Source organism: Tursiops truncatus, chromosome 4 (assembly GCF_011762595.2).
Source record: "Tursiops truncatus isolate mTurTru1 chromosome 4, mTurTru1.mat.Y, whole genome shotgun sequence".
In the NCBI taxonomy this organism is placed as follows: domain Eukaryota; kingdom Metazoa; phylum Chordata; class Mammalia; order Artiodactyla; family Delphinidae; genus Tursiops; species Tursiops truncatus.
The window spans coordinates 140,635,202-140,662,372 of NC_047037.1; the positions used below are offsets into that span (position 1 = coordinate 140,635,202).

The 27,171-nt window shown below is 51.0% G+C and overlaps 1 protein-coding gene across 2 annotated transcripts in view; it reads left to right on the forward strand.

Moving 5' to 3' along the window:
• Positions 1–11,194: 11,194 nt before the first annotated feature.
• ABCG1 (ATP binding cassette subfamily G member 1) overlaps positions 11,195–27,171 on the forward strand; it is a 60,027-nt gene continuing 44,050 nt past the window's right edge. For both annotated transcript variants that reach the window (XM_004318423.4, XM_004318424.4), the window contains exons 1-2: positions 11,195–11,354; positions 17,891–18,134. In XM_004318423.4, coding sequence (XP_004318471.1) covers positions 11,313–11,354; positions 17,891–18,134 — 286 coding nt within the window. In that variant the 5' untranslated portion in view covers positions 11,195–11,312. The remainder of the gene's footprint in view (positions 11,355–17,890; positions 18,135–27,171) is intronic.

Genomic DNA, 27,171 nt, shown 5'->3' on the forward strand with positions numbered 1-27,171 from the left:
TATATAAGTTATTCTAGACCTTCTACTAGGAAATACTCGGTTTACTTTTTTTTTTTAACATCTTTACTGGAGTATAATTGCTTTACAATGGTGTGTTAGTTTCTGCTTTATAACAAAGTGAATCAGCTATACATATACATATATCCCCATATCTCCTCCCTCTTGTGTCTCCCTCCCACCTTCCCTATCCCACTCCTCTAGGTGGACACAAAGCACCGAGCTGATCTCCTGTGCTATGTGGCTGCTTCCCACTAGCCATCTATTTTACACTTGGTAGTATTTATAAGTCCATGCCACTCTCTCACTTCATCTCAGCTTACCCTTCGCCCTCCCTGTGTCCTCAAGTCTGTTCTCTACGTCTGCGTCTTTATTCCTGTCCTGCCCCTAGGTTCATCAGAATTTTTTTTTTTTTTTTAGATTCCATATATATGTGTTAGCATACGGTATTTGATTTTCTCTTTCTGACTTACTTCACTCTGTATGACAGACTCTAGGTCCATCCGCCTCACTACAAATAACTCAATTTCATTTCTTTTTATGGCTGAGTAATATTCCATTGTATTCATGTGCCACATCTTTATCCATTCATCTGTTGATGGACAGTTTCTATTTTTTACAGATTTTTTTCCCTGTAATTGATATGTAGTCTCATAGCGTTGTGGTCAGAAAAGATACTTGATATGATTTCAATTTTCTTAAATTTTCCAAGGCTTGATTTGTGACCCCAGATATGATCTATCTTGGAGAATGTTCCATGAGCACTTGAGAAGAAAGTGTATTCTGTTGTTTTTGGATGGAGTGTCCTATAAATATCAATTAAGTCCATCTTGTTTAATGTATCACTTAAAGCTTGTGTTTCCTTATTTATTTTCATTTTGGATGATCTGTCCATTGGTGAAAGTGGGGTGTTAAGTCCCCTACTATGATTGTGTTACTGTCGATTTCCCCTTTTATGGCTGTTAGCATTTGCCTTATGTATTGAGGTGCTCCTATGTTGGGTGCATAAATATTTACAATTGTTATATCTTCTTCTAGGATCGTACCTTGATCATTATGCAGTGTCCTTCTTTGTCTCTTGTAATAGTCTTTAGTTTAAAGTCTATTTTGTCTAGTATGAGAATTGCTACTCCAGGTGTCTTTACTCTGTTTACTTTTATTATTATCCTGTAGACCTTGATGAATTACAGTTTTTGCTGTAATTGTGTTCAATGTGTGTTATAAAAAATTCCACCATGTTCACAAATGCAAAATCTATCATCTGACTAAACGTGGGAAATACCTAGATTTTACACTCGGTCAATCTGTAGACAGACAGGTGGTGGGTGCTTTTTTATGCAAGTAACCTGGGAGGGAGTAAAACTGCCCTTTAGTAACCTCACTCGCTTCCTGTTTTCTACAGTAACAGTTACACTGGGCAATATTATTACACATATGATTGCATCATGCCTATTTTATAATAATTCTCCTTGTAGTATGAATCATGGTTTGGGGTTTGGGGTTTTTCACATGTCTACAGTGGTGACAGCTGAAACCTGCCCTACATAAGGCAGAGGCTTCTTCCCTTTATTAGCTGCAAAATAAATATACTTCACCTCAGAGGGGTCTGTTTTGCAGCAGAAGGGCTCCTTGGGAAGTGTTTATATCTACGCTGTGGGTAAGTCACTGACAAAATGCATTTTACGAAAAAAATTTTTATATAAATTCATGGAGTCAATGTAACTAACTAGATGTGTATCAGGGAAAATATGTCATGTCTCCTGGTACACGCAGCCAACAGGAATTTGGAATTTAAACTTTGATGTAAATTGTCTGTGACTTAAGTCAGCCAGTCCACAAATATTGGAGAGCCTGCTAGGAGGCAGGTACCTGCTAGATGTTGGGGACCAGTGAGAACCAGTCAGAGTGACTCCATCCTCTGGATCCAGAGACTAGTGGGCGACAGAACAAATGTGTAAATTCAGATGAGTTAAGAGTCAGCAAAAATATTTTTTTCCAGTTGTATTGAGAAATCATTGATATATAATATTATATTAGTTTAAGGTGAACAAGATCATGATTTGATATAGGTATAGATTGCCGTATGACCACCACAATAAGTTTAGTTAACATCAGTCACCTCACACAGTTACAGATGTTTTTTCTTGCGATGAGACCTTTTAAGATTTATTCTCTTATCAACTTTCAAATATACAATACAGTATTATTAACTCTAGTCACCACGCTGTACATTAGATCCCCAGGACTTATTTATCTTACAACTGGAAGTTTTTACCTTTGCCCACCCTATTGATATCTTCATATTTAATACTGAAATGCGTCATTCTGAGGTTGGTGACAATGTTCCTCCCCTGTGCTATGCGGCTGCTTCCCACTAGCTATCTATTTTACATTTGGTAGTGTATGTATGTCCCTGCCACTCTCTCACTTTGTCCCAGCTTACCCTTCCCCCTCCCCGTGTCCTCAAGTCCATTTTCTACATCTGTCTTTATTCCTGTCCTGCCCCTAAGTTCTTCAGAACCATCTTATTTTTTTTTTAGATTCCATATATATGTGTTAGCATACGGTATTTATTTTTCTCTTTCTGACTTACTTCACTCTGTATGACAGACTCTAGGTCCATCCACCTCACTACAAATAAGTCAATTTCATTTCTTTTTATGGCTGAGTAACATTCCATTGTACACACGTGCCACATCTTCTTTCTCCATTCATCTGTAGATGGACACTTAGGTTGCTTCCGCGTCCTGGCTATTGTAAGTAGAGCTGCAGTGAACATTGTGGTCCATGACTCTTTGTGAATTATGGTTTTCTCAGGGTATATGTCCAGTAGTGGGATTTCTGGGTCATATGGTAGTTCTATTTTTAGTTTTTTAAGGAACCTCCATACTGTTCTCCATAGTGGCTGTATCAATTTACATTCCCACCAACAGTGCAAGAGGGCTCCCTCTTCTCCACACCCTCTCCAGCATTTATTGTTTGTAGATTTTTTGAGGATGGCCATTCTGACTGGTGTGAGGTGATACCTCATTGTAGTTTTGATTTGCATTTCTCTAGTGATTAGGGATGTTGAACATCCTTTCATGTGTTTGTTGGCAATCTGTATATCTTCTTTGGAGAAATGTCTATTTAGGTCTTCGGCTCATTTTTGGATTGGGTTGTTTGTTTTTTTGATATTGATATAGCAGTTAATTTTAGAATTAAAATGAGCAAAAGTTCAAAGAGTCATGCTCCAATTATAAATCTCTGCTATATAAATTGTGATTCCCTTGGGTTTTAGATGATGAATGATTTTTGATGGAAACCTAGATATTTTGGGGATTATGTTACAAGACGCTAGATCTTATTTAAGCCTTCTGTTTTAGCCTTCTGTTTGTTCAGGCTTTTTTGACATCCAAGGGAGGGACTCCTTGTTACTGCTGGGAAGGCCTGGAGTCCTGGCTCTCCACCTGGTCACCACCCACACCTCCCTGGCTGGGAGAGGTGAACCTCATTACTGCTCCCCACATGCTATCCATTGGCATCATGGCTTGGGGGCTAGTATTGTGTTCTTGTTACCACTGGATGGTGGTGAGAGTACTGATTCTGCTGGGTCTCCTCAGCCACCACCCCCGTAAGAAGGGGAGGGGTTCCTCATTCCTGCCAGTAGGGGTGTGGTCCAGACTCCCTGTGTGGCCTGCTCCGACACCATTTTAACTGGGGATGGGGTAGGTTTTTGTGCCTCATTACAGCTTGAGGAGGGTGGACATCTAGACTCCCCCTTCATCTTTGCTGTTGTGGGTGGTGCGGGGAGTTTATTGCCTGGTATTTGGCTGGAATAGAGCAGTAATTGTCTACAAATTTTCTATAGTGATAGGCTGCTCCTTTTCCATTCCCGTGGTGAGAGAGGACAGTCTTTTGTGGGGGCTTTTGTTGTTCGTGTCCATTGGCACTTCCAGGTTATTGCTTTCTTCAGCAGAATGTCTGAAGACTGTCAGTGTGGCAAAAAGAAAACCCAGCATCTCACCAGTGTGCTTCCTTAGGTCCCAGGGTCCTGACCACCCTGCCTTCTCCTCTCCACCTTTCAGAGTCTCCTTGTGTTTGTTTGGCATAATGTCCAGAGTTTTTAGTTGTGTTGGGGGGAAGAAGAGAGAAAAGCATGTCTACTCCATCTCCCTACTAGCTTGTCTGTGACCTTTAAAAGATTGAACTTGGACTTCTTGTAGCCGTCTCCCTATTTGAAGTAGGTTTGGGTTATTCTCAACAAACATTTGGCAGCTGTAAAAAAGTGGAAAAGGGGCTCAGCAGGAGTCAGGAGAGCTGGGTCCTTGCCTGGGCATCATGGCCTTGGGCAGGTTTCAGTCCTCATGCTCCATCTCCTTATTTTCTGTGGCAGGAAATAATTTGCTGAAATAATCTCTGACACTGATTTCCCTGCTCAAGCTACTTTCCCTTACCTTTTCTTAAAAAGTAGCCAAGACTTTTTTTTTTTTTTAAATTGATTCTCTCTCACCCTGGGGACTTGCTCTGTCCAGAAGTTTCCAAGCATGCAGAGGATAATTTCCCTAACCAGACTTTTGCTTTCAAAAGCCAGGGCTCAGCAAAGTGACCACCAGGTCTTCCTGGAGCGGAGGGGATGGGATGGAGCCGGGGCTCTGGAGGGGAGAGGCAGGAGGTAGAGGAAGCATTTTCCAGGCCTGGACAGGGGAGAGGTGGGTGGGCAGACGCCAGGAGAGCTCAGTTGTCTTGTGGAGGCAAGAGGGCTTCTGCCCGTGGCCAGGGTGCTGAGCACACTGGACTTGAGCTGTGGTCTCTGGAGGCGTGGAGAGTCTCTTTGCGTCCCAGGGGCATGGCCTGTCCTGAATCTGTGGCTTGGGAATCAAATCCACACGTGTTTCGGTGATGGCATCTGCCCTCCGGCTCCGCAGGGGTGTTTTGAGCACCACAGAGGGTAATGCATGTTAAGGCATTTTTCCAACCATTAGATGGCATCATCGAATGGATCTGGGTAGGGGTTGCTTTGTAGGATTGAGCACATGGAGCCTGGGAGGGCAGCTTCCCAGAGGACAAGTGGGTGCCCAGTGGCCTGGGAGTTCCAGCTATGTATGTCCCAGCTGGGACCTTTTGTGGGGGAAGGAGGCCTCTGGTAATTTTCCAGTGTCCGCCTCTGAGACTTCTCTCCTAACCTTCAGCTTTGAAGGTCATCTCATTGCCAGATGCTATTCCCTCTTCATTTGTCTCCTGCACCTTTCCCACCACTCTGTGTTCCAGGTTAACAGAAGAAGGCAGAAATAATCTGTTTGCAATGGTGAACTTGCCTCTTGCTAACCTAGCTTATGAAATACTTACTTGCCTTGTCCTCTCCCTCCTTCATCTCAACCTTCCCTCTCTCTCCTTCCAATCTGTGCTGCGCTCTCAGCAGATGGCCCCTCCTCTGCTCCCACCTCTGGGCAGGCTGGGGAGGGAGGGGCCCCTCTCTGGAGCTGGGCTGGCGCCCACACGTGATGGAAGCAACTGGGTGGAGACAGAAGCTGGAGGAGTCAGGAGGGCCAGCAAACTAGGGATCAAGCAAACCACAGAGAGGGAAATAAAGTTGCTTTAAAATACGCCAATTTACAGAGTCCCCATTTAGTGTGTGACTTTACCTCAGGCTGTCACCCTCCCTGATGGACTGTCTCTGTGTCTGTCTGCTCATCTGCTCCCCTTTTTACCATTTCCCCGTCAAGGGCTAAGGCACCTATTCTTACCACTTAAGGGTCTTTTTTCCTCTCCCTCACCCCTCTTCCTTCTTTCCTGTGTCCCTCCCTCCCTCCCTCCCTCCCACCTCCTCTCTCTGTCTTTCTCATTCTCTCTCTCTCTTCCTCTTTAAAAGTGGAGGCAATGGCTTCTTTGTGAACAGAGCTAGAAAGGGCCTGATGGCCACTAATTCTCTGCTAACACAAGTGGAAGTATCAGAGAAGCCGAGAAGGCAGGGGCCATGACCCGAATGCAGTTCTCCAGCCCAGACAAGGGCAAGTGTCCCCCAGCGACGCCGCCTCCGGTACCTGTTGTGTTGTCGTGAGCCTGGGGATATAATAGGGCAGGGTTCCTCCCCACCCCCACCCCCGCCTCCCAGGAGTCCCCACGGTGTCTCCCACCGCCGCCAGCCTGGGGAAGGGACTAGCCCCTCTTTATGACTGGCTGTGGCGGCACAAGATTTTGCTTTCATTTGACTGAAAACATTTACTTTCAGAGTCAGAGCTTTGGGTTGTAGAAAGCAAGCAACTAAGCAAACACTCCCCTACACCACGCCTCCAGAATCAAGTTTGGTGAGGCTTTGGGGAAAGAAATCCCATAAACCCTCATATGGCCGCAGTACAGGGGTCGACGTGGTGAGAGGAGCTGGGGACGGGGCAGGGGGATCAGGCTTCTGTGGGCTTTTATTTTCCTCTGGGAAATGGTGGGGTGCCAGAGGTGTTCCCCTGGTGGAACACTGCAGGGCAGGCGCTTTCCACACTGGGGCCTTCATGCACACTGGCAACAGCCGGGCTGGGGGACCCAGAGGGATGGGGGTAGGAGGTATCGACCAAATAGCTGATGAGTCGGGACAAAATCCGTTACGAGGCACCGTTCCTGGGGCTGGAGATCCATCAGTGGATGGACATTCCTTCCGGCGTGGAGCTTCCATTCTCAAGGAATGTGTAAGCACAACCAATAGTAAATTAATTATGTGACATGTGATGCCCAGATTACAAGGGGGCATAGCATTGGGGATGAGGCAGTTTGGCGGGATGCAACTGCAGATATCAGGTCTCTAGGGTGGGACACCTGAAAGGCTGACTCCAAAAGGGCTGGACTGCGATAGACTGAGGCCCCTGTGGTACCAGTTTGCCTCTGGCAGGATCTCCCTTAATCTACACAGTGAGAGTTCCTCTAACTATTTACAAAATATGTTGAGCTCATGGAACAAGTTGAAAACATACCCAGCTTAGACAAGAATGTCAGCTTTCCAATCTCTCTCCGTCACTGACCACACCCGAGGCCTGGTTTCCCCTTGGTCCACACCCGAGGCCAGGTTTCCCCTTTGTCCACACTGGGTTCCCAGCGTTGAGGCCGGGTCCCAGTGACACAGATATTTCTGTCTGCTGAAGGGCATGGCTGAAATCGTAGGTCTTGGAAAGAAAACAGAGCTCAGGTTGGTGGAGTTCTGCAGTCAACCAGGAGAAAGTCGGCCGAGCAGAGTCCACTTAGGTGGATCACTTGGGTTAATTCGGAGCTCAAGGTCAAATTATCGAAAGGCAGATCACCCAGATGTGAAGAAGACTGTGTTCATTAGATTTCTTCCTAGCCAGCTGAGAGCGGGGAGGCTGGGAAGCCAGGGGATGTGCCCAAAGGTTCCTCTGGAGGGATCAGAGACCTTTTGTTCTGGACCTCCGGCGCTGGGGCCATCCAAGATGCTCACCCCCTGTGGCCAGCTCCCTGCAGAAGTACACCTGGGTCAATCCACAGGCCTGCCGCAAGGCCACCTGGATATCTGATTTACCTGTACCCGCCCCCCCTCCCCAGGCACCAAGAGCGGAATCCTTGCACCAGAGACGAAGTCCTCAGGGTGTCCTCTCCATTCCCCAGCCTCGGGGGCTGTATGTCTGGCCCCCCAATCTATGGGATTTGGGGGATAAAGTGCAAACCAGGCAACTGAAACTACACAATTACAAGGAAAGTGAATTGAGTCGGCTGCTGGTTGAGTCCACTGACCTGCTTGCTCCCAGGACATCAGGCAGTTGGCTCTGCAGCTTGGTAGCGGGTCCTTACCAACAATTTGAGGGAGCAAATGCTCATTAGAGAGCAGAGGAGTTACCTGGAGTAGGTGTTCGGTTGTGGACCCCAAGTTTCAGAGGGGACACTGAGAAAGGTGAGCAGGAAGAAGGGGCATCTTCTCCAGAACAATGTCGGAGGGACCAGGCACGATTTGTCCAGGGAAGCCAAGGCCTGGAGAGAAATATGGCGCCATGATTGAAGAGCTCAAGTCCTGTTGTGTGGGGGCGGGGCTCACTGACACGGTGGAACACAGAGCCCGCGGGGCGACAGGGAGTCCCATTAGGCACAGGGACCGTTCCCTGCAATGACAGCTACCTCAACTGGTACGGACTGCCCTTTGAGGCAGAAAGTGTTTTCCCACTGGACATTCTCAAGCCCAGCCTGGTCCACCTGCCTGTGATGTCCTGTGGAAATTCCTGTTGGGGTTGGGGTGTGGACTGGACAGTCCTGTGATAAGCTCCTCTTATGTTTGCCTCCCCGGCACGCACACTGGTCTCCGAGTTCCCCAAAATGGCCTTGAGGAAGCACGCATGTCCCAATCTTTCTGCATGTTCCCATTAGGGCCGGCATTCCCTTTGGCCTGTTTGGTTCCCTGGGATTCAAGCCAGGCCAGTCAGAGTTTGGTTCCTCCTCACTGGGCATCGTGGCTGGTTGCCAGCTGATGAAACCCAGTCCCCTAAAACCAAGTTCCTTTACCAAGTTTAGGATTCATCTCTATCCCAAACTTCATCCCGTTTCTGTCCCCTCTGGCCTCAAGCCTGTGCTAACAACACTAATTACCAGAGTCGGATGCTTAAGGTTGCTGTTGTCCATCGTTAACGTACTAAAATTGCTATTATAGATTCATCATTAACGTACAAACTCGGGTCGTTTCTCCAGGGCAAGGTGAGCTCACAGACCCCTTAGCCGGGGACCACCTGGGACACCCTGACTCGCGAAACCATGATTCAGAAATGTCACAGGACAAAGATTCACCCCAGCTTCTTTGTTCTTCCCCTTAAACGCATCCCCCAACCCAAAGACCAGGTGGGAGTGGCTCTGAGGCTTGTCTCCCCTTCCCTCACTTGATGCCCTGCAATTAATGCTGTACTTTCCTTCACCACAACCCAGTGTCAGTAGATTGGCTTTGCTGTGTGGCAGGCGAGTGGACCCGAATTTGGTTTGGTAACACTGATGGGATGCAGGCTTGGAGCTGCCAGGAGGGCCGTGGTGACAGCCTCGTGGAGCAGAAAGCCAGCAGATAGAAGGCAGAGCCATGGAGAGAGCTAGAGATCAAGGGCTGAAAACCCAGAATGGGTGCTTGGTCCTGGCAGGCCTGAAACAAGTGCACCCTGAGCCTTCCTGTTAGCCATTTGGAGAAGAGTTTTGGTCACTTGCAACCAAAAGTCCCAATAGCAATGTCACAGATCCGACCTACTTTACCATTTGCTTATTCTCAGATTTGGCGCAAGGGGGATGACGTTAGTAAGGATTAGAACTGGAGTGCTAGCTCTGTGCCGTGCACAGTGGGCAGCACTTGACAGGCACTATTTCCCATGCGGCTGGGATGATCATTACCCCAACGTATAGATGTGTATAAGTGGGACTCTTTCCATGCCTGTAAGTGCAAAGCCAGCAGCTCAAGCCACGGCAATAAGGACCCACTTTATCGCTGTCTGCCCTCCCTGGCTTCATCCTAGGCTCTACGTATTGTCCCCCTGGCCACTCCCAGGAGCCCGGCGAGCATCGCCTTACACTTCTGGTTCCTGACCAACCACTGACCGGATCGCATGGTGTAGAACTGGGGGCAAGGGGAGTTCCAGAAGGAAACTCTGAACACATTCCTAGCAGCATGGAGAATGGATATTGGGCAGAGAATAGATGCCAGTGCAACAGGACCACGCTGTCACTTGTCCCAGCCACACAGCTGGGCAGCGCCCAGCCAGGTCCTCATAGAGAATCTCTCCCCGGCCGCGTTCTGTGTCTTTCTCCCCTGCTTTATGTCCCATCTGCCCCTGGAGCACGTGGTGGGCTTCAGTGCCGTCCACCAATCCTGGATCCCAGAGATGAGGCACCTCTGTCTCTGCCTTTTGGCCTAAACTCTCCCAGGGAGGTTTGTAGATTTGAATCCTCTTTCCAGAACATTCAGAGTTTGTTGGCCTCCCTGTTCAGCACGTTTAAGGCACCACACAGCCCCGTGGGCCCGGCATGTAGAGGGTGGCACCTGGAAATGCAGCAGTCAGATTTCCTAACAATAGAATAGAGGTAATGCGTGGACTCTTCAAGTGAACTATGCAGACAAAAGCAGGGCCCTCTCCCCTTGAAATCATACAATTTACTGCCTTGCCCTCCTTTGATTTGAGGGGAGAATCTGCCTATGGTCATCAGGCTGTGGTGTGAAGCCCTCCTGCCTGGCATGAAAAGCCATGCTCTCTTTCTAGGTGAGGAGAAGGACAGGGGCTTAGCTCATCTGAGGGGTAGTGGGAAGGGGCGATCCAGGTGTGCTGGATGGGAGAAGAGATGCATTCCGACCTGTGGTCCCCGCATGCAAACCACTGAATAAAAGCATTAGCCTCTGAGACTGGGAGTAAGGAATGTCTTATCACCATGGTTACCGGGAAATGGTCCCACTTATATATAATAAGGGCTTTAGCAGAGGCCAGGCCATCTGATGCTCCCATCTGGGGCCAAAAGACAGGGTGCCTGAAGTGTTACTCCTTATGAAGTTACCTGAACACAGCTCTGGGCCAGGTGCTGGGCCACGTACTGGGAACACCGGGTCTTTTCTTTATTTGTTGGGATCGGGGGGTGGGAGCCAGGGGAGGACAGAGGCCTGGGCATCTTCACCTAGTCACCCCTTTGTTACCCAGCACTTGGCTCTGCGCCTGGCACACAGCAATGCTGCATTAATGAGTGAGTGTGCTGCCTCAGTATGGGGGTACCACCCCAGATGTGGAGCTGCAGTGGCGGGGGAGGGGTCGTTGGAGCGGCCATCTCTCCTTTAGTTCTCACGCTCCTACGTGGCAGAGTGATGCCCAACAAGGAAAAAAGTGCCCCTCCACCCCCCCCCCCCCCCCCCAGACGCCTCCCCTGGCCCTCCCTGGCCCGGCACTGCAGGCTTTGAGGTGGCAGTTCTGGAGGGGGACCCCCGCTGACTGACCGCAGGGGGCCCGGGGTCGCTGGCCCAGGCCCCGCGAGTTTCCGAACTCGGCGCCTCCGGGGCCGGGGCGGACCCTCGGCACCAGCCAGGCCAGGGGCGCGGGCAGCGCGAGGAACCGGACTGCCTAGAACTGGGGCAGCCGCGCCGCACAGGAGCAAAACAAGAGCACGCGCACCTGCCGGCTCCGCCCCGCCCCTGCGCGCCGGCCAATCGCGGGTCGCGGGCGGGGCCGGCGCGGGCGGGTCGTGGGCGGGGCCGGGGCCACAGCTGCGGCCGGAGCCGGAGCCAGAGCCAGAGTCCGCGCCCGGCGCAGCCGCCGAGCCTAGGGCGAGCGCGCCTCTTGCCCGCCGCCCGTCCCCGCTGCCCGCAGCCTCGTCCCCACCGCCGCCGCCCCCGGGGCATGGCCTGTCTGACGGCCGCTTTCTCGGTCGGCACCGCCATGGTGAGTGAGCGCATCCTTTGGCCCCGGGGCTTGGTTCTGTTCTCTAGGAGAATAAGAAACGCACAAAGACCCGCACCCGCACCCTGACACCTGTCCCCCGAGCCCCGGGAGAGGCGCCCGCCTCCCATCGCCCCCCGCCCTAGCTACCTGGCTCCTCGGGATGCCCCTTGCAGCCGAGGATGCGGGGAAGGCGGAGGGGCCAGGAGAGGCAGGGAGGAAGGAGGCCAGCAGCCCCACAAGTGTACTGATGGCCTTGACCTCGTCTGCCTCCGAGTGAGGGGCCTGGGGCCTGGGGACCCGGAGTGTACTGGGGCGGGGCGGCAGCCCGGGCTAGAGGGAAAGGGGGCCCCATCCCTCTGCCGGCGCGTGCGGCCAGAGCCTGGGGAGCGGGCGCCTCTCGCGCTACTCTCCGGAGCACCGGCACTGTCTGGGGGAACAAAAGAGAGAGGCGGTGGAGAGCCGGGGCCCGTGCTGCCCCTTCGCCCTCGGGGACAGCCTCTCCCGGACCTGCTCAGGAGGGGGCGGCGGAGTCATGGGGAGGCAGATGAGGGCCGAGCCTGGGTACCTCTGGCCACATTTCTGCACCCTGTAGAGAGAATAGGGTGGGGACAGAGGCACGCATCTCACTTTTCCCAAGGGTGCCAGCTCCGTAGGGGTTCCACCGGCTGCAGGCGCATTCTTTGCTAGACACTATTACAGTAAGTGCTATTCCTCTGAGTGGTCAAGAGTCTCCTCTTGCCCCTTTAACATATCTCCATAAAGTCACATTAGGGAAAAAAAACAAACTAACCATCGTCTCACCCATCCTAGGGCCCTTCATTTCTATGCCTAGCACGCCAACAGTGCAGTTAGGTACCTCTGGACCGATTTCAGGTCATCTAAAGTACAAGTAGGAAGCATTCCGTATTCCAAGCCCTCTCGCCCTCCCTATCCATCCCCCTTCTATCCTTTGTCTATGTATTTACTATCCTGCTAGTCACTTCCCTTGAGCTGTAACCCCACCGTGCACATCGGTTTTCACCTCCACCCCTCGCCTTTATTTCATTTTTAGCATCCCGTATTTGAAGTCAGCAGGGCTCAGCAGGATTTGACCGACAGTTACCTCTTGCCTTGAGCTCAAGAAAAAAAAAAAAAAAAAGAAGTAGCCGGGTTTCTGCGCATGCTCTGCTCTGACAACTGCATCCTATGATTCCAAACAGGTTACTGTAGAACATACCGAGCCTCGGCAGCTCATTATATAATGATTTTGTGTAAACCGATACAGTGGGGCCTCGGACACATTAAGGAGGTTGGTAGAGCAGGAAAGAGCCAGGGGCAGGGGGACCCACAGGCCGGGTCCCATCTCTGGGCATGTTCTGCCTCTATGACTTAGCTTCTTACATATAAGAGGGATCAAAAACTGAAAGAGGCAGTCCCCTCCTCATGACATTTGCTTTTATCTGGTTGCATGTTTGGGTAACACTTGGCCATTCTTCATTTTACCCATGTTCATTTCTTTGGGATTCCTAAATGATGGTGGTAATGGAAAATGAAGGAGGTTAGTATTGTTAGTTGTGGGTAAAGAAAGTTTCAGGTCGTGAAGACACTGGGTAACTAACTCTTGAAGCCCTTTCAAGACTGCAGAAGTAGCTCATACACGTGGGACAATAATGAATCAGAATGTTTTAAGGTACAGGTGTTTTTATGTCAAGATATTTTGGATGTTACGTTATGGTTGGAGACAGCCCCAGAACTCAGGTGTTTCGTTCGTGTGGAGGTGCTAATGGCTGAGCTCATTTTTTCAGAGAATGTTGTTCTGTGTGAAAACCATTCTCCCTGAAAACCTTGTGCTTTTTTGTTTTTAATTTTAAAAATTCTACCCAAGTCATAAACAGAGCCCTGGGGAGGTACCCAGCATCCTAAACTTTGCTCTGCGGTCCAGCCTGGGGCTGGCTGCCAGGTGTGAGTCTGGAGAAGGTGCCTTGGAGGATGGAAGAAGCACCCACATGGTGTTTCAGAGTCCCTGAGCTGGGCTGGGCGGGGCAGGCACGGGCTCCCAATGGGGACTGGTATTTGGGGCTGTTGGAAGCCAGATTTTGGAGACAATGAGGTTGGCATTCTGAGTGACCATGCCAGTGACACCTACCCTTTGCTTAGTTAAGGGCGTGACGTTTGGGTTCTTTTCCCTTAGGCGGTGGTCTTGAGGATTCTGGACCAGTACGTTCTCCTCTAATGTGCCCAGGGTCCCAGGGAGGGATCTGCCCTTCAACTGCAGGGTCTGCTGGTCTAGGTGGGCACCATAGCTGGCAGCAGTGAGAGTGCATGCCTGGAGCCTGCGAGTTCCTCTTGGCTTTCCTCCCTTCCCCAAGATGCTGTGGGGCAAGTTTCTATCTCCAACTGGACTTCCCTGGGTAAAGAGAGTGAAGCAGCCTCACAATGGCTCAGGGGCTCTCTGACCATTAGAGACCCTCCCCAGCTAAACAAGCATCTCAATATATTAGCATTCAAACTGAAATCAGTGCCCAAGAAAATATTCCTAACAACAGCGGGCAGGAACAGTCCAAACAGGGTCTCCTCTGCATTCCACACCTGTGAATGGACTCACTAGTATTTACCATTTATTATGCAGCACAAATTGTGTGTGGAAGAGGAGGTCAAAGACAATGCTTCAGCGAGATAGGGAAGCGAACAAAGAAAGGGAAAGAATGGGGAGGGAGGATGTATTTCATCTTTAATGAACTCAGGAGGCTGAGGACAAGCTAGCTGTAACCTACATCACCGGCGGCTCTCATCTGAGGATGTGTTTCCAGAGAGCTGGTCTATTTTGGAGTCAGAGCCACTGCCACCCATCAGATAGGATTTCAGATAGAATTTTATTAATTGGACACCCATGGCGGAAAAGTGGGTGATGGCATGCACCGCTTTGGTGTCGGTTGCTTTGGGGGTAGGGTTGTGTGGTCCCCCATTCTCTTGTGGATTTCCCTGCAAGGGACGGGGGCTGGGATGACCCAGGGTCCACTACAGCTTGCCTACAGAAAGCCAAGCAACGTCCCGGCGCTGCTGGGGACTGTTTGGGAGGACCTGTGCAGGCAGGGAAGCTGCAGAGAGCTGGACCCCAGTTTGGCTACTCCTTAACGGTGGGGTCTCAGGCAGGTGAGGTGGTCTCCTCGTGAAATGGAGCGGCAGAGGGTCATACCCCACCCGGCCCCGGCCCGCGGAGAGCTGTGGAGACAGAGGAGGAGTAACCTGTGCAGTCTGGAGTTTAATGAGCGCACTGTAATTGTGCATTGCTGCACGAATAGCCGCTACTGTTCATAATTGCTTACCTACTCCGCGGGAGGTATTAATGCAAAACTGTAAATAGTAAGTACGGGCCTCTCTCGCTCCCAAATCAGTTTACTCCCCCAGCTTTGTCCCACTGGCCCGTCCACTTGTCTCCCTCCCCACTGCCCCCCGCTGGTGAAGGCCACGCACCCTCCCCACTGCAGGCAGCTGCAGGAGACGTTCTCTCCGGCTCGCTGGTCTGCTACTTCCGCCTTGAGATGCCTCCGCGGCCCGCAGAGACCTCGGGATAAAGTGCACATCCCTTAACAAGCTTTGCAAGCCCTCCACCGTGCGGACCCCGTGGGCCTCGCTAGTCCCACCTTGTTCCAAAAGCCCCTCCCGCCTTCCCCAGATCAGAGCTCCAGACCCTGAATTACAGATCTCCAGCTGTTCCTCTGTCTTGCTGCCGAGCCTTTGCACGTGCTGTTCCCTCGCAGGGAATGTCGGTCGTGAACGAGCACCCCTTCCCCACCCCACCTCGCTAAGCTCACCTCAGAGTTTATTTCCTCAGAAACACCGTGTATCCCCACCCAGGGCCCCCACTGCATTGCGTGACCCTCGTGGGTCCCTGCATCATCTTGTTCTAGCTCTTGCCCCTTGGCATTGAAATCGTTTGCGGCCCAGTCTTGGACCTGAGCGAGCTGAGGCCACAGGCTACGTCTGTCTGGCTGACTGCCGATGCCCAGGGCTTTATCTGGGCTGTGAGTGAGTGAGTGGGTGAGAGGATAGATAGGCTTGGAATCTAGACAGGCAAGTCAGACCCTCGTCATAATCCAGGTCTGGCATCTGCTCCAGCTGGCAGGTGGGTGGAGTCATGGCCGTTCGTCCCTGTATTCGTGTAGGTTTCATTAAAAAGGGAAGACCCGACCTGTCCCTGGGCTTCCTCAGGGGTTGACGCAAGTGGTGGGTGCTGGGGGAGGGTGTGGATGGTCCAAGGTGGCTGGAGGTGGAGGGGGCCACGCCCTGGGGAGGGGCTTCTGGAAGCTCCCGCCCCCAACTGAAGACAGAGCAATTGGCTCTCCCGGCGTTAGGGCCAGTGCCCCGGCAGGACGCGGGTCTGGAAGTAGACGTCTCACCTTTCCAGGTGGAGGTGAGGATGGACTTTTGGGACCAGGCCTGGAGCTGTCTCACCCATTGTTCTGTCCACTACCCACCCCCCACCCCCCAGCAAAGCCAGGATTTGGTGTTTCCAGGGCCCCTGTGGAGTCAAACGGGGTTATAACCCTGGGACAGCAGCTCGTGTTCCCCAAGAGCAAGACAGGTGGGCCCAGGGATGGCATTTGGTGCTGCTCTGGGTGCTAGAGCTGCAGGTGCACGAAGCCAAGAGCCTGCTGAGCTGGGGCAGGGCCTCCCGTTGATCCTGCAAGGGGCGCCGACGCAGAAGGCACCTGACAAGCCCGGATGCAGAGGCCACGCCCTGCAGCGCCCTCCCGGGAGCGGGAGAGGCTCCTGCTCAGCCCAGGCTCTGAGATGGCCCGTTGTCAGGCTAAGACAAACCTCCCCAATTATGCGGAGGATGCACGAACGTACTCCTGCTTGTGTTTGAAGCATTTCTCATGCTCGGCGCCAGCGGCAAACCAAGATTAATTTTGTCAGAGTTTTACTCCGCACTTTAATTTTTAGCCACAGAATGTTATAGTCAGTGAGCTAAGTTTTGATACGGTTAAGCTTTCCAGAGGTAGGAGATGCCTGGGAGGTGTGTGTGTTGTGTGTCTTTTTCTTAAACAGCAAAGCAACATTTTCAAACAGCACAAGAACCGGAAGCCCCTGTGCCCACATCTCCCCATCCCCCTATTTGTGTTTTAAAGATTCAGAACCTCCAAATCGTCCAAGATTTCCACGATGGAAATCATGTGGAATAACAATAATGGAAATCCTCTTCAAGGATGCGGTCACGTACCCTCAAGAGGCCACTCTAAGGCGGGGGAGGGCTTGTTTCGGTCACTAGAGTTGCTGGAGTTTATAAGGGTGTTTATGGATGACGCACTCTCTGGTTCTGTTTTAGCCTTTTGTTAGGAACAATAACGATCAAAAAGCCATCAACTTTAAAGAAATACCTCACAAGCTGTGGCAAAATAACAGTATGATGTTACTTAGAACAAACAGCAGTGTGGCGGCGTCTCCCCAGTCCTACGGCCATCAGAAGGGCCTGAATTATCAAAGGTGGCTGTCCACGGGCTCTCGAGATCAGGCTGACTGCCTGCAACAGTACGGAGGAGTGTCGCCAGAGGCCACGCTTTGGGCACTGTGGAATGTTCTGTCTTGATTCAAGAGGCAGCTAGAAAAAGCACAGCGCATTGTTCACCCACCCCAGGGTTCTTCTGTGTTTTGGAGGTGCCTAAAGTATATTGACTTGTCCAGCCGTTGCCAAGCCATTAGCAAGAATATTCCTTTCTTTGCTTAAAGACCTTTGGTTCTTGGCTTATCTGTAACAGTTCAAAGGACTCCCGATGGAATCTCGAAAAGCCGGTGTAGCTACGTATTAGGTATCCAGGTGATGCAGTGGAAGAGGCAACCGTTTTTCAAGATGACTCACACTGGGATCACTTCTGCCCCTCACTTGATCGTAGAGCTCAGAGCAAGTTCCTTAACATAGTCTGTGCCTCAGTTTCCTTGTCTGTATCCCAGAGAAAAACAAATCAACCTTTCGAACACTTCAGTGCCATTATGAAGGTACAGTGAGAGAGGAGAGCTGTAAGGGATTTGGAAGATTTACAAGGGAAACACAAAGGCCATCTCCTACAAACCCCGTCGGTCCAAGTGGTATCGCTGCTCTTGAGAAACGTGTATGAGGTTACGCCAGGAAGGGACTAAAAGAGCTCATTGTAAAGCTTTCTCAGTTGTGCGTTTCTTAGCAGCCTCATGCATTTTTATGGGATTTTTTAGTGAGTGGACTGCAGGCAGATAATTTTTAGGGTGGCTGGTGTCTCATTCTTTGAGACAGGTGATGTATTTATCAGTTTTGTGATTAGATGTTAGGATTCCTAGATAAGACGGTAGATCATAGTTTATCTTTAGCATGTTTTTAGTAGAAGAGTAAGTGAGGGCCGGGGAGGAGGAATTCCTGTAGGTGAGCATCCTTCCTGTGACGCTGAGGGCACCATGGAGGGTGAGAAGCGCTGATCGATGACTCTGACTGATCGATGGCCCTGAGCCTGATGGTGAGTCCCTGTGGTCCTTCCCGTGGTGTAACTTATACCTCCTCTTGGTGCTTTTCCTCCCCATCTTTCTAGAATGGCAGCAGTCACTCTGCAGCAATGACAGAGCCCAAGTCAGTGTGCGTCTCTGTGGACGAGGTGGTCTCCAGCAGCAGGGAGGTGATAGAGATGGAGCTGCTGAACGGACTTTTGAAGAAAGAGGATAACAGTCTCACAGAGGCCCAGCGCCTCTCCTCCCTGCCGCGGAGGGCGGCTGTGAACATCGAATTCAAGGACCTTTCCTACTCGGTCCCAGAAGGTCCCTGGTGGAGGAGGAAAGGTAGGGCGGGGGCATCCAGAGGCGCGGCACCTCGGAGGAAGGAACAGGTTGTTTGGGAGGATCTGGGTCTGGAAGCTGGGAGGCTGATTCTCTTTCCAGACTCTGGCTCTGCTGTGGCCAATGCATGTAATTGCTTTATGCCTGATTTTTCCTCACTTACGATATGAACAGATCAGATTAGATGACTCAAGATTCACAGCGTTTGTTGGTTTTTTTTGACTGAAGTATAGTTGATTTACAACGTTGTGTTAGTTTCAGGTGTACAGCAAAGTGATTCAGTGATACATATATATATATATATACGTATATATATATATACGTATATATATATATATATATGCACTTTTCCAGATTCTTTTCCATTATAGGTTATTACAAGATATTGAATATAGTTCCCTGTGCTATACAGTAGGTCCTTGTTGTTTATCCATTTTATATATAGTCGTGTGTATCTGTTAATCCCAAACTCCTAATTTATCCGCCCCTCCTTTCCCCTTTGGTAACCATAAGTTTTCTACGTCTGTGAGTCACACGCTCGTTCTTAAGCTCTGATCTGATCACACAGTTTGACCACGGTCCATGTGTGCCAGTTTCCTGTCTGCACTCGGAGGGTCCTCTTTACTGGATGCCGTTAATGTTAGTCTTTCGAGATAGGACTGGTTTTTTTTTAATGTTTCAGAGCAAAGTGGAAGCCAGGTGTTTCCTCCCAAGCTTGACGTGTTGAAAAGTAACAAGTGACCTATAGTAACCTCTCTGGAAACCAGACGTGTATGTTTACAGATCTTGAAAGGACTGTCTCATGGGGGTCGTTGGTGGGCTATCCATAAAAACAGAAGAGAGGGCGGAGCAGGTGGGACTCGGAGGTCTCGGGAGAGCCACGCCCACAGGAGTTTGCCGCCAGCCTGTTGCATGTTCATGGGAATTGATGACTGACGGTGTTCTGAGTTTTCTTAGCAACGTGGATGCTCCCTTGCCAGCTCTAGGTTTTCAAAGTGTGTGGAGTTAATGCCTCCCTGCGTTGGTATTTCTTTCTCGAGCCCGACCGACTTCTTCCCGTGGAACTCACTCCGTGTCCCCCGCTGCCCCGTGCACCCTCCATGTATCCATCTTTGGCGGGGGGGTGACTGGGAGAGGACGTGCTACACATCACCCAGAAACAGTGGTCCTCAGTTTCTAATGAATCATTGAAAACAACTTGAAAATCTATGAGGAATTTGCAACAAAGTGACTCAGGTACCCCCGGAATATCCTGGAATATTGGGGTTGTTTAGAGCTCTCAACTTAAATCTAGATTCAATCCTTCTTCGTTTTTGAAGGAGACCCACCAAGACTCACTTGTTTACTTTGCATCTTTCTGCCCCTTATTGCCTTCATTTTGCTTCCTACTCTCTTGACGTGAAGCAGTTGAGACGGTTGGCGTGGGCACCCTGGAATTCCTTAGAGCCATGATTTTAGAACCTTGATTGACTGGTGCCTGGGACCTTTGAGCCGAGCTGGCTGTGGGATGATTTTGTGTCTGTTTGCACCAATGGGAACAGATCCCAAACCTCCCCAGTGGCTGATACCGTCGCATTGTTATCTGAGACTCAACATCTTCAGAGTGTGCCAGCCTGTTCTGTTAACAAAGAAATTCTGTGAGAGGCTCAGGGTCGGGCCCATTTGGTGGAGTCTCTTGAAATTTCGACATAAGATTCCAGCCTTTTCCTTCTCCACTTGAACAAAGATTTTACCGAAACAATGCACTGGGCGACCAGGAGGGTGTCGTGAGGTTTTGACCTGCTGTGTCTCTATAGACAAACTGCGGCAGACCTGTGGGCCACGTGGGCAGGTTTCTGTCCACGTGTTACGTGTGGCCTTAGAAACGTGGTCATGATGCTGAAAACGCTTGGGTGGGTATCCTCGCAGGTGAAGGCTTGAGATGCAGAAATGCACATGTTTGAACACCATGGCAGAATCTTGGTTTGAAATCCAACCCTGCAGGTGTTCACTTGGGGCTGGCAGGTGAAGAATATCATTTCCTGGTCAGGTGTGCGGCTTGCCCACCCTCTGTTCTCTACGTCTTAGAACTGGTCACACTGATTGTCAACAGTGATGGCCTCTTAATTAATGAGGGAGGAGCCGCTACCGTCCATGGCCGGTGGCCTCCTAGGAAGCCCCGCCCAGATGGCTGCCGGATAAACACTTGCCCTGCAGTAACCTGTGTGGGCTCAAGCGGGGAGGAGTAGAAAGTGGGCCCCCGGGACCTGCCTGTGAGTCAGAGATGGCTAGGGCTGGAGAGGAAGTCGGCACCGTCAGCCTGGTGTGTCCAGGTGTTTGGTTTCTCAGCCAACGAGGCCTGACTTCTCTGTCTGGCTTCCTCCTGGCCTCTTTCTTCACCCCAGTGCCTGTGTCCACTTCCCTCTCTGTGCCCCTTCTCCCGTGCAGCCCCATCGTTTCTTTTGTTCTTGGTACCCTCGCAGTTCAGAATTTAGATTGTTTATCACTCCCGCATAACTCGAGGGTGTGGGATACTCGTCCACATTCTCACTGAATAGAAAGGAAGCCACGTGTGAAGGGCTTGCCCGAGCCTGAGCTGGGAGCTAGGCCGGGGGCTGGGTGGTGGTTTCCGACGCTTGGGCACCGGGCAGCGCCTGGCGCAGGGCCTCAGGGTGCCGGGGTCCCCACGGCCATAGGGAAGCTGTGCTCCTTCTCCAGGCTTGGTGCCCACAGACGCTGCCGAGCTGGCAAGCGTTCCCCTTTTCTCTTGGTGGTAGTTTTAGGTTTCATGTCGCCTCTGTGTGATGCCCAGCGTGATGCCAAGTGTGACCAAACTTTGGGGCAGGAGCTTATGCTCTTACTTCTCTGACCATATTCTGTTTTTCTGTCTGTATCAAGTCAATAGTCTTTTGTTTTTTTAAAAATTCAACTTTATGTGCTGAGCTCATTGTAATGCCCACAGTGAAGTGTGCAGTGAAGGACAAAGGAGCCTGAGGGCTGGAGTGATTCGCTCAAGGTCGGAGCCAGCAAGGTCCGCCACCCAGCCGTCGGATTCCTAGTTCAGGCTTCTTTCCATCACGAAGACACTGGGCCACTCCAGTAAACTCTAGGAAAGCCGTTTTCTCCCAGAACGTGGTGCTACCACACACACTCAACACAGAATGCTGTAGCCAAGCCTGGCACTGGGATTAGAATAATACTAAAAACTCCTACACAGTTATTTTAAAGAAAGAAGACGGAGAAAGAGAGCTTCATAACCCTTAGTAGAAGGGTCGTAAGTGACTCCAATGCAGCATTTTGAAGAAGGCAAATGTCAGGCACTGATGCTTTCTAATTCTTGAGCTTGACAATTGCCAGGCATTGACTTCAGCGTCTAAGAAAACAACTTGTATTTTCAATTCTAGCTCCATTTTCACCATATGATTAATGATGGCTTGAGAGGAAAATCTGGATCGTATAATAGATTCCTAGTGGACAACATAATTGTGAAAGGAACTGTTCTCAGGAGAAAAAAAGTACACCCCAAGGATGATTTCCCTGGCTTCTGATACAGTGATTACTTTCCCGCAAGGAATTCACTCACATAGCCTAAGTTGATGGGACAGATGATTTGGAACAATGTGGACTCTGGTGCCGTTACACAAACTATTGTGTCGAGGGACGTAGGGGAACAATCCGGTTTGATTGTCCTCACTCACCCCAGTGTGACTTATTTTTGAAAGCGGCTTTTGCTTCCTGGATGGTAGACACTGCGTTGGCGTTGGTAACATTTAGGACCCCTTGTTAAGAAGAGAACCCACATTGTGAAATGCTGAGGTGGAGCGGAGAAAATTCTGCACTCAGACAGCACTCTCTGGCTTTCAGAGCTCGTCCACACGGTGGAGTTAAGGGGGTACTCTGGGTCGTCTGTCCCCCAAGGAGACTGGAGCCATTTGCATTTATACAATTCAAGCAGCCCTTTGGTCCAGTTGGCGCAGGGGCCAATTCTGTCCTTTCAATGTGTGGAGTACACGAGGTTCAGAGATAGATCCCAGGTCACAGGAGCAGGGGAGAGGGGACGTGAAGGCAGGTCTGGGGGGCTTGAGGCTACAGGACCTGACAAGACACCTAGCAAACATCCGGCCCTGATGTGAGCACACAACGGGACCATTATGGCACGGATGTGTCTCACCCCATTTTACAAAACCACTGGGGGTGGCCTTGACTGTTACCTCTGACTCACTTCCCCTTTAATCGGCCTGCTTGGATGTCAGTCACCTCTGCCTTTCACAAGGACCCACAAAGAGGTTTCCTAATCCCATGGGGAGGCTTGGCTGTCCTGTCTCCTCCCCAGGGAGGTGAGGCTGGCATGTACGGCATGCTTCGCGCAAACAGGTGACATGATTCTTAGAAATGAAATAACGCCTCCCAAGATTACCTCGTGGGTTGAGAACAAAAGTCACATCTGAGGGTTTGGAGAGTTTTCTTTACTCTTCCCCAGCCCAGCTGGGGCCTCACCACAGTAACACTCCGATGGAATGGGACAGCACCTCCTACTTTGAAGCCGGACCCTCCAGCCTCATCCTTGCCAAATGCCAGGATGGAGTTAAGTATTCTAGGCAGCCCCACATCAGATTATCTGTATTGGTTTGCTTCTGAGCTATAAAAATGCATTTGAACACCCTTCTCAAATTGAAGTTTGCTTCCTCTTAATTTCCATGGCCATTGCACAAGGCCTGCGCTGACAGGCTGGCTAAAACGAGTACAACGTGCCATTAAAATCCCTTTCAGCGGGCTTCCCTGGTGGCGCAGCAGTTGGGAGTCCGCCTGCCGATGCAGGGGACGCGGGTTCGCGCCCTGTTCCGGGAAGATCCCGCATGCCGCGGAGCGGCTGGGCCCGTGAGCCATGGCCGCTGAGCCTGCGCGTCCGGAGCCTGTGCTCCGCAATGGGAGAGGCCACAGCAGTGAGAGGCCCGCGTACCGCAAAAAAAAAAAAAAAAAAAAAAAAAAAAAAAATCCCTTTCAGCGATTCCATTAAGGGAAGACTGGATTCCAACCCAGCGCTGGGAGACTTGATCCAACCGACTGGGACAGGGGTGGGGAGGGAAGGCCAGAGAAAGGGAGAATCTAGAAATCCCAGAGCAGAGAGGGGGCTCCAGAGGGGGAGCTGCTCAAGTGCAAAGGCGGATTTCTCTTCCCCAAGCATGAATGAATTACTTTTGTACTTCTTGGAAACTATCGTGCTAAGGTGGGCTTTCTCTGGGGTGCAAAAGAAATGGCTTTTGCTGCTCTTCCTTTGTCTTTATTTGAGGCTGTGACGGTCTTATAGTGCAGTGTGGCAAACCTAAACCTTGCTTGCCAGAGCTCCCTGCCTGAGGCTGGGGCTTTACACCAGGAGCCCAATGACCCCAGGTCACCTTGGTGAATGCAGATGGCTGGAGACCTCCTCCCGTCCCCTCCCGGGCCAGTTCTTAGGCTCTCAGTGGCTTCCTCTCAGGCCCATTTGGTGATGAAGTCTTCTGGAATAGTTCTGTACCTCCGTCTTACATGCTCCAAAAGAGGCTTTGAAAAACTGTGGAGGATGAGCTGACTCTCAGGACAGACGGATGTAGCGTGACCATGTACAAAACCAAAAGGGTTTGCTAGTTTACAGCAGAACTTGAACATCCAAGGGGTCTAGGCGCCCCTTCTCCAGCCAGCCCCTTCTCTCCCTTGGAGCACACTGCACGGAAGCCAAACCGTCACCAGTTGGGACCTGGAATCAGGGGTGCGTGATTCAAGTGTGGCTCGATCAGGTTCAACAGCCCCCGTAGACACGGCACAAGTGGCCCCGTCGACACCGGCTCTTCTCCTTTGCGTCACTGTCAGGCCACGCCCGTCGCCTTCCGATCGGCAACGCACGGTAACACGTTGCTGTTTTTCCAGAGAGAGTGCCTGGTCTGGAGCCATCTGGTCTCTTCAGTGTGACTTTGCAGGACTGTGATCTGCTCAGTGGGGGGCTGGTGTCACTATCACTTTCAAGGACATTCTTGCGACACTCATTTTCACTTGCTGGGGGGGGTGCCCTCCTGCCTTCCTTTAACACCCCCAAATATGCTGACACCTTGAAAACTTCACATGCAGGAACTAACGTCCCCTCTTGTAAACTGGAACCGAATCCATCAAGGCCAAGAAATAACACAGGGTGACATTCTGCTGAGCACGAAACCATTTCTTTTGTCTATAAATTGGCAGAAGAAAACGTTTAGTAACCCTACACCTGCTCTTTTTGAGTTCCCTTGTAGAATCAACAGATTTGCTTATTTAAGGAACAAAGGTAACCACGTGGGTCAGATTAAAAAACATTTGGAAAGACTGACCGTACAAACCAGGGGTTTGTAGAATGGAGGTACATGCGCTATAAAACCTTTGCTGATGGAGTTCCAAAACCTCTATAGGAACGCTTACAGTCAAGTGAAATATCTCTGATACTGAGTGGTTTTGCCCCTAATTTGAGAAAAGGCGTCAAGAGGAGTTTTCAGAGTGAAGGATGGAGGCTGATGCACCTGCAGGGACCCGTCCTGACCCACAGCCCTTAGTTTCACTTCTCACTTTGTCAGCTGTGTTGTCGTTAGTCACCTTTGTGCTTGTGGGGTAAACGGCGTTCAGTGTCAAAACTGAGACATGCCAGAGTGATTTCAAGACTGTGATGATGTCCAGCTGACACCTATATTTAGAGCCTGAATCCTGGAGCCCAAAGGGTCCTGGGAGCTCCCTCATCTGACCTCTCACCCGTGGAGCAGTCCCTCTCGCCCCGTGACAACGGGTGGCCAGCCTGTCTGGGCAGCAGCCAGACCCTGACATCCCTCTGCGTGGCCAGGTCCATGTTTGCACAACTCTCATTCTTAGAATTCTGTCTGTTGAGCTGAAATCTCAATTCGAGTCATGTTCGTTTGTTGATCCAAGTTCTGCTTTTTGGAATTCTGCAGAACATGTACAATCTTGGTCTTGAAATGAGCTCACCAATTGGGAGGAGAAAAGCCTAACCATGTACAAAACAGGTACATCAAGACCCAGGGCTACCTGGAAAGGAGGAAATAAGAAGCCTGTGGTTTGTGGAGGAGATGAGGCTGGAGTCCTGCTTTGGGAGCAGGTACCACAGTGGCATCCTTGGGGGCAGGGCAGTGAGCAGGGGCCCCTGCTGGAATGTTCTTGGTTTTGGTTGTGAACTGGTAAGGGTGGAGATCAACGGAAAAACAGAACCTGAGTGACTGTTTCTGTTTCTTTTACTGTCATAAGGTGAGCTGATGCACTCAGACCAAAAAAGTCCCTCGCCTTGATAGCTCCACTGCCTATCTTGAAAGCGAAACTTTTAGCAGGAATATTATGGGATTTCTCAGTTTTTATTTCTTCCCTCCCACTTTTTTGGTGGGAGAAGTGTCTGGGTTTTTTTAATTAAAAATAACTGTTTACTAAGCAAATGCTGTTTGCTTTAGCACATTGTCTCATATGTGTTCCCCGGAAAGCCATTATCAGTGTGGCCATTACCCAGGAGAAAAGGAGGCTTAGAAGGAGGCAGATCTCAGGTTCGGGCTTAGACCGCAAGTCCTAACGACCTGCCTCCCAACAAGCTCCACTGAGAACCCTTCTCGCCTTTGTCATTTCGCAGGTCCACGTAAGATGAGCTGTTTTTCTCACCTTTTCTTTGCAGATGACAAACACAACCCCAGACCCTGGCGGCAGCAGGGGTGCCACAAAAGCCCTTCTCATCTGCTGGGGAAGGGGACCCCCAGATTTCCTTCATGAGCTGGGCTGGGGCGAGTTCTGGCTTCCATCGTGAATCAGAACTCCGTCCAGCTGGCTGGGGTCTGTGCAGGGAGCCTCTGCTCGCCCTGCCTCTCCAGGACGGGGTTATCAGCCCCCTGTCGTCCACCCCTACGTTCCTTCCAAGGGCGACCGGACCGGCTTGTCTCGAAGGAGCGAATTCATTCTGGCCAGGCCCACCTCCCGCCCGCCGAGAGGGCTCTTCCGCCGGCTTTAAAAATGGAGTAAAAACCCATCTCTTTTCTTGGCCGGGGCGGACGCTGACTCTGCAGGCATGGGGCCCAGGGCGACGTTTGCGCTGTCCCAGCCAATCGGCAGGGACATACCTGCTTTCAGATATAGATCTGGCTGAGGGTCCGGCAGAGGCTCCCTGGAGGTTTTCGTGCTCCTCGGGAATCCTAAATTTTCAATAGTTGAAAGATAAGAGCACGGCCGGCCTAGCTGCGGGCCGGGCAGGTGCGCCCCGCTGCGCGTGCGCAGTGGCCGCCGGCCGCCACCACCGCCGCCGCCGCCCGCGCCGGGGTTACTACCGGTCAACGCTCGCGGGTAACCTCGGCGGCGCCGCGCGATTGGCTGCGCGCCGGGCGCTGTTGCTAAGCGCGAGCAGAGGACGCCGAGCTCCTAGGTCCGGATGCTGCGGCCCCTCCGAGCGCCTACCCCCGACTGGGGCGCCCTGTGCACAGCGGACCCCCGGGCATGCGCTCCCCACTGCTCCAGCCCAGATCCGTCGAACGCCTGGACCCAGAAAGTGGGAGCACCTTTCCAGTAGCCTAATTTTGCTCTGGAGGCATCACTAAAATGTATCTGAGGAATGGAGACATTTCTTACCCAGTGATTATTATTTTGATGTCTCTAAGCATACTTGGGAAACTTCACTGGAATAGAAGTAGCACATAGATATTTAGAAAGGCTGTCCTCAGGAAAACGGCTGGCGTCCTGGGCAGTGTCTCAGTCCTTATCGCGTTCATCAGAATGGGGAGGCTTCATGAATTTTCCAGACTTCTATCTAAAGTGGCAAGCGGGGCCATTAGGTCAGGTGCATGCGTTTCCTGTGAGACAACCGAAACCTGAATCCTCAGGAAATGTTGTTTTGCTTTGTTTTAGGTTCTCCCTGTGGGTGAAGTAATGAGAGGCAAGGCCTCCCAGCTTGGGCCAAGCAGATGAAGCAGTCAGCGTTTACAAATGACCAGGGTGGATTTTGGAATCCTGGAATTCCCTTAGGAATCTGAGTGGCAGGTCCAGTAAGTGGGCTGGAATCCAGTGTCACGCTGCAAGGCTG